General features: G+C 46.0%; 1 protein-coding gene across 5 annotated transcripts in view; it reads right to left on the bottom strand.

The window, feature by feature from the left end:
- Nucleotides 1-790: 790 nt before the first annotated feature.
- CCND3 (cyclin D3) overlaps nucleotides 791-13,278 on the bottom strand; it is a 119,041-nt gene continuing 106,553 nt past the window's right edge. Inside the window, exons 1-5 of one of the 5 annotated variants that reach the window (XM_074310941.1) lie at nucleotides 8,854-9,232; nucleotides 7,662-7,877; nucleotides 3,563-3,722; nucleotides 2,979-3,115; nucleotides 791-1,992 (exon numbers count right to left, since the gene is read on the bottom strand). In XM_074310941.1, the coding sequence (XP_074167042.1) occupies nucleotides 1,825-1,992; nucleotides 2,979-3,115; nucleotides 3,563-3,722; nucleotides 7,662-7,877; nucleotides 8,854-9,051 (879 nt within the window). In that variant the 5' untranslated portion in view covers nucleotides 9,052-9,232 and the 3' untranslated portion in view covers nucleotides 791-1,824. Of the gene's footprint in view, nucleotides 1,993-2,978; nucleotides 3,116-3,562; nucleotides 3,723-7,661; nucleotides 7,908-8,102; nucleotides 8,277-8,853; nucleotides 9,233-13,278 lie in introns of those variants that run through there. The other 4 variants (XM_074310939.1, XM_074310942.1, XM_074310943.1 and 1 more) reach the window with 4 other exon arrangements.

The raw sequence follows: 13,278 nt of genomic DNA, 5'->3' as shown, positions 1-13,278 counted from the left end.
AATCCTGGAGACCCCCAGATGCTTTCTACCTCTAAACACATAACTGCAGATGAAGTTAATCAGAACCCAAGTATGGAGACACTGGTGCATCCTTAACCTTAGGAACTTTGCTTTTCACACAGGCCAAGACCATATCAACTTTCTTGACCATCACATCACACTAGCTGATCCATATTGAATTTGTAAGGCCACTAAATCCCCAAGATGTTTTTCAAACTACTGTCTTGATTGAAGTGGCAATAAATTTGCCATCAAGGCAAGGCTAGATTCTTCCTCAACTCTTAAAGTTTGCTTAGGAGAGGTTTCTCTGAATCTTCCCTTTTTTAGGTTGTAGGCAATTGGAAATTATTAATTTGGAGATTTTTGAAAGATAAGAGATCTAAATACACCAGGTTATTAAGTATGGCCTAAACTTTAATAGCCTTTCCTGTCCTAACTGAAGAATCTGAAGATCTCAGTAGGAGTGGAACTGAGTTCACTTAAGAACATATTCTGTAGATAGAGCCTTTTCCCAAGAAACTTGGTGGATTAGGGTTAAAAGGGAGTCTGTTGATCTTTGGACCTGTGGACTACTATGTAAACAATTCAAGTGCCAGACAAGTATGGCAAGAAGTGGGAACCCCTTGTGAAAGAAAATTCAGTCTGAAATTCTTTCAGCATCCATGGCACTTCTTGAATAATGAAACTTATTGCTTTTCTCCCTGCCCACTCCTTGGACCCCTATCCAAAGCAGACCACACTCTTCCCAACCCCTCCCCTGGCTAATTAGTATATGAAAGAGGCGGGATGCTTGATCTAATCCAGAATCTTTATTCAGGTAACCTGAAGACCCTGGGGTGCCCCTATTGTACCAAAGTTGTGGCCTCAAGGACACCTGTGCAGAGAACAGGGTCTGCCTCCCTCTCCTGGAAGAGGCTTAATTACTTATAGCGTCCATCCATCTTTGCCTTTAGCCCTGGGATTTGTAGCCCCTCTCCTCTCACTCCCCCCCCCCCCCCAAAGGCTGTAGCAGCATCTTTGGCACTTAAGTCTTTCCAGCCAAATTAGGGGGGGATGAAATGGGAGGAAGGTGGGAGGAGGCACATCAACCAAAAATGTCACTTTCTAGAGGGCAGAGGAAGGCTCCCCTCTTCCCTCCTAAGTTGTATTCTGAGCACTTTGTTGCGCCTTGTCATAATAAATTAATCCATTGGAGCCTTCCCTCCACCCCTTATCACTGACTTGACATCAGAGTGCACACCTGGCAAGCTGAGCAGGAAGCCATTCAAGAAAAATGTGGCTACAGGTTCAAATCTCCCCAAGAATGAGGCCTGAGCCTTTCTCTTCCTCAGGGCTAGCTTTATGCTGCACCAAAAGAATATAGGGAAGATTTCCACCCCCCCCATCCCAATTTCTTTCTCCAAGGACAAGGGGGGGGGGTTGGAATTAAGTCTTCATGTGTAAATGCAAATACCCCCAGAGGGGTAGAAGGTAAGAAGATAATACCTTTTAGGGGAGGAAAGAGCCAACTAAACAATTTTGGCTTGTTCTGCTCAAACTACTGGCAGAGGAACTGGCAAAAACAAATTGAGAGGGAAGAGCTTGGCTAACTCCCTATCTCAACAACTGGGCAGGCCCATACATGGGGCAAAATTAGCCCCCTCTCAAACTCTTTGGCTCAGCAAGAGCCATGGCACCCTGGGCCCAGACATCCAGCTGATGGTAAAGTTGATTCTCAGAGCAGAGGCTGGGCTGGGGTTGGGATTGGGCTGGGTTGACCATCTTTGCTGTTCCTTCCATTCTTGTGTGGCCCACGAGAAGGGATGGGGAAGAATGGGGGAGGAGTTACAAGTGAACGGCTGTGACTTCTGTTGGGGTGCTGGTCTGATTAGGCTCCTGGTTTCCAGAATATTCTGGAGCTTTGGGGACTGTAACTGCTGTGTCCTGGGCAGCCTCCCGCAGGCTCTCCCTTAGAGCGGCTTCAATCTGCTCCTGGCATGCACGCAGGCAGTCCTGGAATTAGGATGAAGACAAGAGAACAGGTAAGAAGGGTAAATGATAAGCTGATTGGGAAGAGTACAAGGGGAAAGCTTTCTCCTATGTATTCCCATTTGCTATGTCTGATGGGGGGGGGGGAGTGAAATGAGAATTATGTGTAGTAAATAATAGTAACTGACATGTAGCACTTTATAACATTTGCAAAATATTTTTCAGTGTTTTGCAAAAGTGAGCCACACAGCAACTCTAAGTTTGGTCTGAGGTATGTATTCATTTTACTGATGAGTAGACTGAAGCTTAAAATGGCTAACTGACTTGTCTTTGGTCACAGCTAGTAAATTTCAATCAATAATCCTGACTGCAAATCCAGACCTAGATTTGTAATCCGGCTCTGACTCTTACTAGTTGTGTGACCATTTCCAAGTCACCTAACTTCTCAGCCTCAGTTTATCTCCAAAATGAGAATAAAAACATTTACCCTAAAGAGTAATTTTGAGAATCAAAAGGAAAAATGTATATAAAGCATGCTATATAAATTCCTATTGTATTATTGTTATTAATTATTACCACATTTGAACGTGGTGGGTGGGAGGAGGGGAAACAGGGCTGACTTAAGCCACAGCCCATCCCCAGGAATCTGCCACCAATTCTCAGAAACTGACAAGAGGATGTGGCAAGCAAGAGTAGTGTACTACTCTCCTCCTTTCATCACAGTTCCTGGCAAGGAGGGACAATAACAGAGAGCGGGCCTTTCACCCTGAAAACTGGGCCACTTGGGTTTTTTCCTCAAGACAGGGCAGGAGATCTGAAGCCTCAAATTCTTCCTGGGGAAAAGAGATGAAGTTATCTATTTGGACATAGCAAAGTGGAAGACCCTGGCTGTCTGAAAGGCATCTCCCCCTACTGGCTGCTCTAAGAACACCACTCACCATCACTTCTGGCACTGGTCTGATGGGGGAATCACTGAACTATAGCCCCCACCTCTGTTTCCTGGCACTCACCACGTCAGTGCCTGTGATGCCTGCCAGCAGCTCTGTCAGCTCATCCGAAGATAAGGGGCAGGCAGCCAAGCCTTGCACGGCAGCTCCAATGCTGCCAGTTGCGATCATGGAGGGTGGATACATGGCAAAAGTGTAATCTAGGAAGAGAATGGGGGTGAGGGTTCTTTGCGGGGAGTGAAGGATCTAGGAGATCACAGGAACCAAGCCACCAGCTACCCCTAGCAAACAAACACTCTCCTGCCTCACAGAAATAGGAGAATGGGTGAAATTAAAACAAGAAACTTGAGAGTAGCTGATGGGGACTTTTGGCAATGTAAAATGCTTTAAGAGAGGGAAGACTGTGGGCTCCTTCCCTAGAGGCTCAGACAGGCACTCATCAGACAATGTGGTTTTTTTTTTTGTGAGAGAAAAACAATCCTCTCTGATGACAAAGGTTTAGATAGGATGATACGAGGTGTGGTGTGAAGCATCTAGTCCTAAAACAAATTCTGAAAGAGCCCATGGTGTCTTCTGAACCACAACTACTTCAATCCCAACTGGTATAGGGAAGGCCACTGGTATAGGAGAAAGGAAAGAGGCCTTACCTGTAGCACAGAGGGCCAGAAAGGTCTGGGCATGCTTCTTGACCAATGCCCGTCGATCCTGGGGCACTGGAAGCCGGTGCAGAATCAGTGCCAGGAAGTCGTGAGCAATCACAGCTGCAAGGTCCCACTTAAGCCTCCCCAGGACAATCACTTCCCAGTCCTAATAGCAGTCAGGGAAGAGGGCAGATTAAGAATTAGTGACTGGAATTCTAATCTGTGAATAGGAAGAGAAATCTAGGCATTCTACCTAGGGAATATGGGTAGACTGGCAGAATCCATTTGCATAATGGCATGCTGGTGTTCTCACTCAGGGTAGAAATGATTCAAGTATGTCCTGCTGCTTTTCTGAGCTCTGAGGCACTTCTCCAATTTATGGAAAATACTGCCTCATCACCACTATTAAGTGCAGCAATTTTTGGAATAGAGCAGAGTATGCCTCAGATGAGGTACCAGGACAGGCTTTGTGGGAGAAGAGTGCTTTCTCAGAGCCTACATCTTCACAGCTCCGAGAGAGAGGGGGGTTATGGATGGTGGTCCAGGCAAGGCAGAAAGAAGCAGAACACTGAATCCCTTCCCCCAGCTCCACAAGCATTCTGAAGAAATGAGACATTGCTCAGGTCAGCTCAAGATAGTCCCAAAGCCACCCCTCCCATGACACAGCAACCCAGCTGCCCCCTGAGCTTCCTCAAAGGAGCAATTGCCCAACCCAACCCACATCCCCATAGTGGGGTTTGGGGGGGTAGGGGGTTAGGGAGGGGCAGAGGGATGACAAGGACCACCATCCCAACTGTGGGGAGCTCAGGGGAAACAGACCCCAGTGCTTTCAGAAACAGTAAACCTAACCCTGCATGCTCAGAAAAGGTGGGCACCACCCATCCATCACAGCCAGAGGGCAGAGCAGCTCCAGACAGGCATGATACCAGGTGAGGAAACAGAATGCTTTCCTGTGTACCAAGCGTGCCAGCTTGCTGCCAGGGATACAGTCCTTGAGTATTTGAGAGGACTGTGGGGAATTTACATTGGAAATTCCTCTCAAAGACGGCCCCTTTGACCAGACCAAGACACCCTTGGTTAAGACACTCCCATCTGCCCTCCCCTCCCTAATCCTCTTGTCTTGTGTTCCCAGCTCTGGCCCCATTTCCGAATTGCACACAAGGATTTCTTCACCATTTTTATCTCAGGAAGAACTTATGGGTTTGACCCCTTACTGAAACAGAAATGGCAACACTCCCACCCTCAGCCCCCACCCCTCTCCAGGCCTCTTCCTCCTGGCAGCTAGCCATAGCTCACCGATTCCCTAACTGGGCCTAGAAGACGCCTCACTCTATCCCCACCCCATCATAGCACCAAGCCAAGACCTTCCTGGCTTACAATGAATCAAGCCAAAAGTTGCTCTCTGGCCCCTACAAAGAAGTGCTGACCTGAAGACTCTTCTCTCACATTGAAATCTAGAGAACTAGAAATATTTTGGAGGACTGGAAAGGGCAGCTATCTAATGCCCTTTCAGGAAAGGTTTATAACTGGAATCCCTAATCACTCCCAAAGCGGCTGAACTCCTAAAAAGAACTTCACTTAAAGCAATACTGTATGAGGGGAAGAGCACTGTCCTAGCCAACCTTTGTGCCCTTAATTTACCTGGTGAACTTTCAGCAAGTCCTTCACCTCCCTACCTCTCAAATATTCTCATCTAGTAAGAAAAAGATAGATTCACATAACCTTTCCAGCTCTGACATTGTCTGAGTCTAGGCTAGGCCTTCAGAGATAATTTTAGCATGACTCTTCTCCCCTACTCAGGAAAAGGGGTATGAGTCGGGAATATTTTTGTCTCTTCTGACAAATTTATGACCTCATCCCAATTTCCTATATCCTGCTTACCCTACCCAAATAAAATTATATGTGTACAAATATATATTAATGCACATGTATATTGTGAGCACACATACATATACACATATATATACGTACATTTTGTGCTTTGTAAATCTTCAGGACCTATATAAATATTAGTTATCATTGTAATTACTACTCAGAATGGTAAAACAGAAAAAGTAGTGGACATCAAGAAGTCAGAGGAGACTAGTTTTGACACTAGCTATGTGAACCTGGGTCACATCCTTTGGCTGAGTCTATTCATCTATAAAATAAGGAAACTATTCACATTACCTGCTTTATCAACATTAAAGCTTTATATAAATGTGGCTTGTTATCTCTGATTGCAAGCTGACAATCTCCAAAGACCTCAACAGAATAAGTAGCTCTTCCACCCTTGCAATGTCTCTAAAACCAATCTGTTCCAGGATGGAACTGGCTCCCTAAAAAGCGAAGACTTAGCAAGAACCATTACATCTACCCCAAAAGGCCATTTTGCTCTCTCTTGACTTTGATTCCACTCTAATTTCCTCTTTCTATTTTGTTGATTTTGGTCTCCTGACCCAAGAAGAGAAAGTCTGCTCTCCCCTACCATTCACTAGAGCCAAATGAATTTGCTTTCCCCTACCACAAGCTGACTTGGCGAGTCATTTCAAATAATTTGAATCATTAGTGCAATAGTAGGCACTTAAATGGTCTCCTCCATACAAACTCTGACCCTGGGAACTTGGGCCAGGGTCAGGATAAAAGGCAGCAGATCAACTCTGGAGGGGTCATGAACTAACCCTTCCCTTCCCCAATATGCCCCTATTCTGCACTAACCACAAGATTTGAATGACTCCATCTAGATCCAAATGGGCTAAGCATGCACCATTTTCATCTTTTCTGAGATAAATAAGATTCTTCTTCCCCAAATATTTCAGTCCTTCCCCTCCCCCAAGTCAAAACAAGAGGGAATCAGAACAGACCCACAGAGTTTCCAGCAAGAGGTTAGGGCACCTCATCCCAAAATACAGAGATGGCAGAACTCTCCCCCGCAAAATTATGAAAGATCAGTGGTCAGAAAGGGAGGGGCCACCAGAATGGGAGCATCACTATCACATCGGAAGCAGCTGCAGCTCTAGTCCCGGGCTACCCTGTTCTTACCTTAGGCAATGGGCCACCCCAGTTTTTTTTTGTTGTTGTTGTTGTTGTTTTGGTTTTTTTTTTTGTTTTTTTTTTTTTTTTTACTCTAGCACTAGACCAGCTCTGCAGAGGACAGAGTCCCTAAGGTATATGGAGAGGAAAGTGGGGAATGAAGGACTGGGCTGGACTTCTCATCCTGGCTTAGAAAGAGGGTGAAATGAAACATCCTAGGCCTTAATTAATGCTGTACCTACTTCCAGATTCTTACTTTAATCTCTGAAGATTTTCTTTTCTCTAACAAGGTCAAATCTAAATTATAAATACTAAATCCTATCTTGGGAACTGCAAGTCACAAAGTCACTATCCCTACTGGATTGAATTGGTCTCACTAAAGAACAGAGAGAAAGAAGAGGGTTTGAAAGAAGGAGGAAGCAGGAATAAGAATAACTCCACATTTCTTTATAGCTTTAAGGTTTACTCCACCAAAAAACAAAACAAATAGCCTTCCTACAATCCTGTGAGGTTGTTAAACATAAATAGTACATTTCTTCATTTTATAAATGAGGAAACGGAGGCTCAGAGTGGTTAAATGATTGCTCTACCCATAGTCTCACAGCTAAACTAGTGTTAAACTAGAACTCGGGTCTCCTAATTTGAATCCCTGCTACTACTCTGGCAAAGAACTCCTTGTACCTAAACAGACAAGGAGAGATTCAGAAGAGGGATGATTACTGGCCAAGGGAAGACAAGACCTGAAATATATTTCTGGCACTGAAAAAGACTCAAGAAGCAACAACTTATTGGAATAATCCTACAGAAAGAAGCGTTCACTTGGGCAGGCTGAAGTGGGTGCTGGGGTTATCCTGTCTGCTGGCTACTAGTCCTGAAGTTTTCCTCAACCCAGATCTTCCTGGCCAGAAAAGAATATGGCCACAACCATGTTCCTTCTCAGAACAAGTAGTAGCAAAGAGTTTGGTCAGTCACAGGCGCTGCAACGTTCCCCTCTGAACTGCCCATGTGTAAGGGGGAATCAGGAGAAAGATGAACAAAATAAGTGTGTGCTATCTAGAAGTGGAGGTGGGGCGGAGGTGCCTGTGCATGTTACCCGGAGCTGGTGGGGTGTGATGGAGTGGTCAGTGTAGATACAGAGCTTCTCCATGGTCAATGGTGTGGTCTCCCGGAGTTTGGAGGCCAGCAGCATGCACACTGCACCCAAAAGCTGCAGGTGGCACTTGCGGGTAGGGACACAAGACAGGTAGCGGTCCAGGTAGTTCATCGCCAGGGGGAAGACCTCCTCCTCACATCGCTGCTCCTCACACACCTTGGGGAGAGGGGACAGTGACTGTTGGGGCTGAAAGGAAAGGGGCGGGGGTTTAGGGGCTCGGGAGGTAAGGAGAGGGGCTGGAGAATCGGAAAGGACTAGCCAAAGGAAAAAAAAAAAAAGGGTGACCAAAAGAACCGATGACGGAGGCAGCACCCTCTCCCAAATCGGGGCCCCTTCTTCCCCATCCCACCAGGGGTCCCTCACTTCCTCGGCGTTGCCTACTTTTTCTTTTCCCTGTGGGTCAGGTCTGAAGGGCTCCTCCTTTAGTCTATCTGAATCTGGACCTTGCCCCCTGGGAGAGCAGTAGGAAGACTACAGTGTGACTCCACATTGAGCCTTTTTCCTTCCCCCGTCCCGGGCCCCCTCACTGAGAGGGGGGGAGAGGAGAGCGCGCGGCGGAAGAGACACCCGCGATGGCGGGAGAATGGGGACCCGCCCCCCCCTCACACACCCACCCGGGGAAGGGAGGAGACACTCCTACCCCCTCCTCCCGCACTTTTCATTTCCCTGTCTGCCGGAACCGCCCCCCCACCCCCACCCCGCAACCAGAGACAGGAACCAGCCTGGGATTGGGGGGAGGGCGGCGAGGAGCCCGAGGCGGCACAGCCAAGGGAATGGTTTCGGGGAGGGGGAAGGGAGACACGGGGTGAAGTGGAAGACTATATTCCTTGCGCCCCAATCACTCCTGGGGGCAGCTATCCTAGTTCCAAAGGAATAAGCGGGGTCAAGGAACTAAATAACTTGGAAGCTGAAGGGGGCTGGGGATGGTGGCAGAGGGCAGTACATAACCGGGTAAGCACGATGCCAGGGTCAAAGGGCCAGGATACGGGGATCGAGGGGTCTGCTGTCTGAGCACTCCGGTTGGCTGCCGTCACGGTGGTCCAAAGCATCTAGACCGCCCGGGTTTCCAGAGCAGGGACGGGGGAGAGGGCAAAGGGGCAGGGGGACTGAAAGGGGTCCTGTCGGGCGGTACCTCCAGCATCCAGTATGCCAGCATCTTCCGCATGTGAGGCTTGAGCTCCCGCTGCACGCACTGAAAGTAGGAGGCGCGGGGCACGTAGCGCTCCTCTAGGCGGAGCAAGCTTTGCAGGACGCGATGGTCCCCAAGTAGCCGGGGGTCCGGCCCGGCCCGGGGCGTCCGCCGAGCCCCCTCAGAGCACAGCAATTCCATTACTGCGGGACGGAGGGGCACGGCGGGAAGCCGAGGACCGGGGCCGGAGAGCAGACGCGGGGCCGAGCAAAGTGTGGCGCGGAGCTGGGGAAGGCGCGGGGCGGCGGGTCTGGCGCTGGCACGGCAGAGCCGAAGCCCCAACCCGCCCGCCCGGCTTCCCTGACAGGCGCCCCGCCCCTCGCTACGATGTAGCAACCGGTGGAACGCTCCGACGTTGCAACGTTCCAAGGGGGCGGAGCCCACAGAAGGGGCGCCCGGGAACCGGCTGGAAAGGGGGAGCACGCCTCCACACTGGTTCGCCCGCGCTGTCACCGTGCTGGCGGCGACGGGCGCTGCGGGCGAGCTCGCGAGCTCCTCTCCCGGCTCGCAGCGCCCGGGCAGCGAGCGGGGCCCTTTGACCACGAACCAGGGGATACACACAGAGGCCGGGGCAGGGAAAAAAGTAATGGGCCTCTCTTCTATCCACCGGGCCTCTCTAGTGTGCAAGCTTCTGACCCTGGTCTTCGCGGAAATGCCGAAGTCTTCCTTAGGAGCTTTCTCCCAATTCTATTCCCCGGGATAATCTTTCATTCAGCAAGTGTGCATTAAGGACCTCCTTCCACACCGCCTACGCGGAGGCAGCGGGGAGTCCGAAGAGATAAACATCGTAATACACCTATCAATACCTGTCATTCCTCCACCTTGTCCAGACTTGAATCGTTTGACCCTGGAGTGTCCCTTAGTAGGATCTCACAGGCCCCGAATTCCTCCATACAGAACGGGAGTCCACGCGGACTCTGAATTTGTGAAAAGTAATTTCTAAATTGCAATGCCCCAAACGTGGGGGGTCCCACTTTGCCCTAGGTTCTCAAGCACAGAGTCATTGGCGGGAAAAGGTCATTAGTAAAATGACCTTTTAAATGGGAACTAAATTCTAACCATGGGGATTCTTATTGTTTGTGTGCCCCGGACCACTAGACAGTCCAATTAATGTCTCCGGTGACCCCTTCCTTCTCAGGAAAATGTTTTTAAATGTGTAGAATACAATACGGGAAACAGATTAAGTTTAAATAGTTAGCAAAACAATCAAACAAAAAAAGTTCAGGGACCCCAGGTTAAGAACCACTGCTGAAGATACTTTTATCTTTTCATCAGTAGGGAAGACAGCCAAGGAGAGGGGGGAGGGGAAGGACTTGCTTCAGCATTCCAGAGGCACTTGTCTCTAGAATTTCCTAGAAATCCCATAGTTTGTAACTTGGTTCCTATCTTTTCTCCAGTTGTGCAGAAGGATCCAATCTTTGTAAGGCAGTGTGAAGTCGCTGGAGGGTGATTTATTGAAGCAAGTCAGCTGCCCTTCTTTTCCAAAAAGGAATGGATCATAGCCAAGTTGTACAATAAGGAAGAATGCTAACCAGACAATAGAAAGTATCAAGGGAGAAAGGCTACATATAATATTTTTCCTGCAAACATTTAAGGATAGAAGAATTTCATTGATTTTCTTATTGCCCTCTCCCCCAAAACATCACACTTCTGGCCTCAGGCTATTAATCCCTTCCACCCAAAACAGCCCTTCCCCCTCTTCTTTGCTTGTCTTTTGGGTCTACCCACAGTTTAAGGCCCAAATGAAGCCTCTTCTCCTCAGCAGAGCCTACCGGGATCTCTTTCTTCAGCTAATTGTACAACCACTGGGCATAGCTTTAATTTCTCCAAATATATTGTCTCCTCCAACACTAAATTTTTGAAGGCTTTTTGATTTTTACTGGAAAATTCTAATTCTGAGAAAAATGGAAATTCAAAAAGGTCTTCATTTTAAGTCAGAATACTCCATTCCTCATCCTTTCTGAATAAAACAGACTTTTGCAGGAATGAACATCATTAAGCTTTTGAATTATCTATAAGTATTTGAAATTTCAAAGAAGAATTTCACAGCTTATATCATTTAGTATGTTAGCCCTAAGAAGACCCCCCTTGGCTACAAGGCAATTCTATTATTATTCCCTCATTGACCCTTTATCACATGCTCCACATCATCTATTCCAAAACTTTCCTAGGTCTTCAAACCTAAGGTGTCTAAATAATTCCAGAGTCCTCAAACCTTCCTTTCTACTCTATCCTTTTTCATCCTTCACTCTCATCGTCTCTGAGAAAGGTTAACACTTTCCCCGGCCAAAACCAACTCTTCCATATGACCCAACTCTTTCCATCTGACTTACTGAAATTTCTTCTTTCATCTGAGATTGCTTATATTATCATTCTCTCTGTGTGTATGTCTCTCCTGTCTGTCTCCCTTTCTGTCTGTCTCTTTCCCCTCCCACTGTCCCCCCTCCCCCACTCAATGATGGTTTGCCCTAATCCATGAGCTCTTTCCTAGCTATCTACAAAAATACCCACTCTCTCCCATTTAAAAACAAAATAAAACTACCTAGCCTTTCAGTTGACTGCAGTCCCTTCATACCAAAGGCTTAATTCAATCAATCTAAAAGAATTTTTAATTATCTCTATAACAATGATTATGCTACTCTTTCTCTTGGTCCTCCTCCTACTTAACTATTGCTTCTCAGTTTCTTTGGGTGCTTCATCATCTCACTCATTAACAGTGAACATTACGTTGGAGGCAATGTGGGAAGACTGGGACACTGATGCATTGTTGGTGGAGTTGTGAAAGAATCCAGCCATTCTGGAGAGCAATTTGGAACTATGCCCAAAAAGTTGTAAAGCTGTGCATACCCTTTGATCAGCAGTGTTTCTATCCCAAAGAGATCTTAAAGGGAAAGGGACCCACTTGTGCAAAAATGTTTGTGGCAGCCCTTTTCATGGTGGCTAGAAATGGAAATTGAGTGGATGCCCATCAACTGGAGAATGGCTGAATAAATTATGGTATATAAATGTTATGGAATATTATTGCTTTATAAGAAATGACCAATAGGATGAATACAGAGAGGTTTGGAGAGACTTACATGAACCGATGCCAATTAAAATGAGCAGAATCAGGAGATCATTATAAACTTCAACAACAATACTTACTGTATGACAATCAATTCTGAGAGGATCTAAATCAGTTCCAATTGATCAGTAATGAACAGAACCAGCTACACCCAGCGAAAGAACACTGGGAAATGAGTGTGGCACACAACATGGCATTTACACTCTTTCTGTTATTGCTTGCTTGTATTTTTGTTTTTCTTCCCAGGTTATTTTTACCTTTCTAAATCCAATTTTTCTTGTGCAGAAAGATAAATGTATAAATATGTGTGTATATAGATATGTATATATATATATGTACATATATATATATATATATTGTATTTAACATATACTTTAACATATTTAACATGTATAGGACTACCTGCCATCTAGGGGAGAGGGTGGAGGGAAGGAAGGGAAAAGTTGCAACAGAAGTTTTTTCAAGAATCAATGTTGAAAAATTTCTCATGAATATGTTTTGTCAATAAAAAGCTATAAAAAAGAGTGCACATTACCCAGCTTCTTTCCTTCTTCTCTAACTAGATTTTCTATCTCATTGATTTCATCAACTCTCATGTGTTCACTTATCATCTGCAGACTCCCAAATTTATATATCCAACCCTAATTCTTTTTTCTGAATGCTAGTCCTACATTATCAATTTCCCTGATGGGCATTCCTAACTACATGCCTCATATGCACCTCCAATTCAATATAGCCAAAAGTGGCTCTCATGTCTATTCCCAAACCCATCATTTCCCAAATTTCCCTATTCCTATTAAGGATACCATTATCTTTCCAGTCACCTAGACTTACACCTTAGGATCATCTCCAACAATCCTCAACATCCTCAAACAAATAAGTTGCTAAGTATTGTCCTTTCTACCTCCCAAAAACTACCTCTAAAATTTATCCTCTTCTGGTTACTGATCCAGACTCTCCCCTAATTTAGACTCCCTTCACCTCTAATCCAGACCATTGCAGTGGATTCCTAATTGGTCTTTCCATTTCCAATCTCTCTTCATGTGAATTACTTTTCCATATTACTGCCATATTGACTTTTTTTTTTAAAGCACAGATTTGATCATGTTGCATATAAATATATTACATCCTTACTCATAAATCTTCATTGTTTCCCTAATGCCTTATACCTTTAAGATAAATTATAACAGATTCAGCCTGGCATTTAAGGTCCTACATAATTGAGACAAAGGCTTCTGTATAGTCTAAAGTCATATTATCCCCTTCATGAATTCTCCCTTCCTATTAGCTATTACATGTAACCA

The sequence above is a fragment of the Sminthopsis crassicaudata genome, chromosome 4 (genome assembly GCF_048593235.1).
Source record: "Sminthopsis crassicaudata isolate SCR6 chromosome 4, ASM4859323v1, whole genome shotgun sequence".
Taxonomy (NCBI): domain Eukaryota; kingdom Metazoa; phylum Chordata; class Mammalia; order Dasyuromorphia; family Dasyuridae; genus Sminthopsis; species Sminthopsis crassicaudata.
The sequence above is the reverse complement of the archived record's forward strand: the minus strand, read 5'-3'. Positions and strand labels throughout refer to the sequence as shown.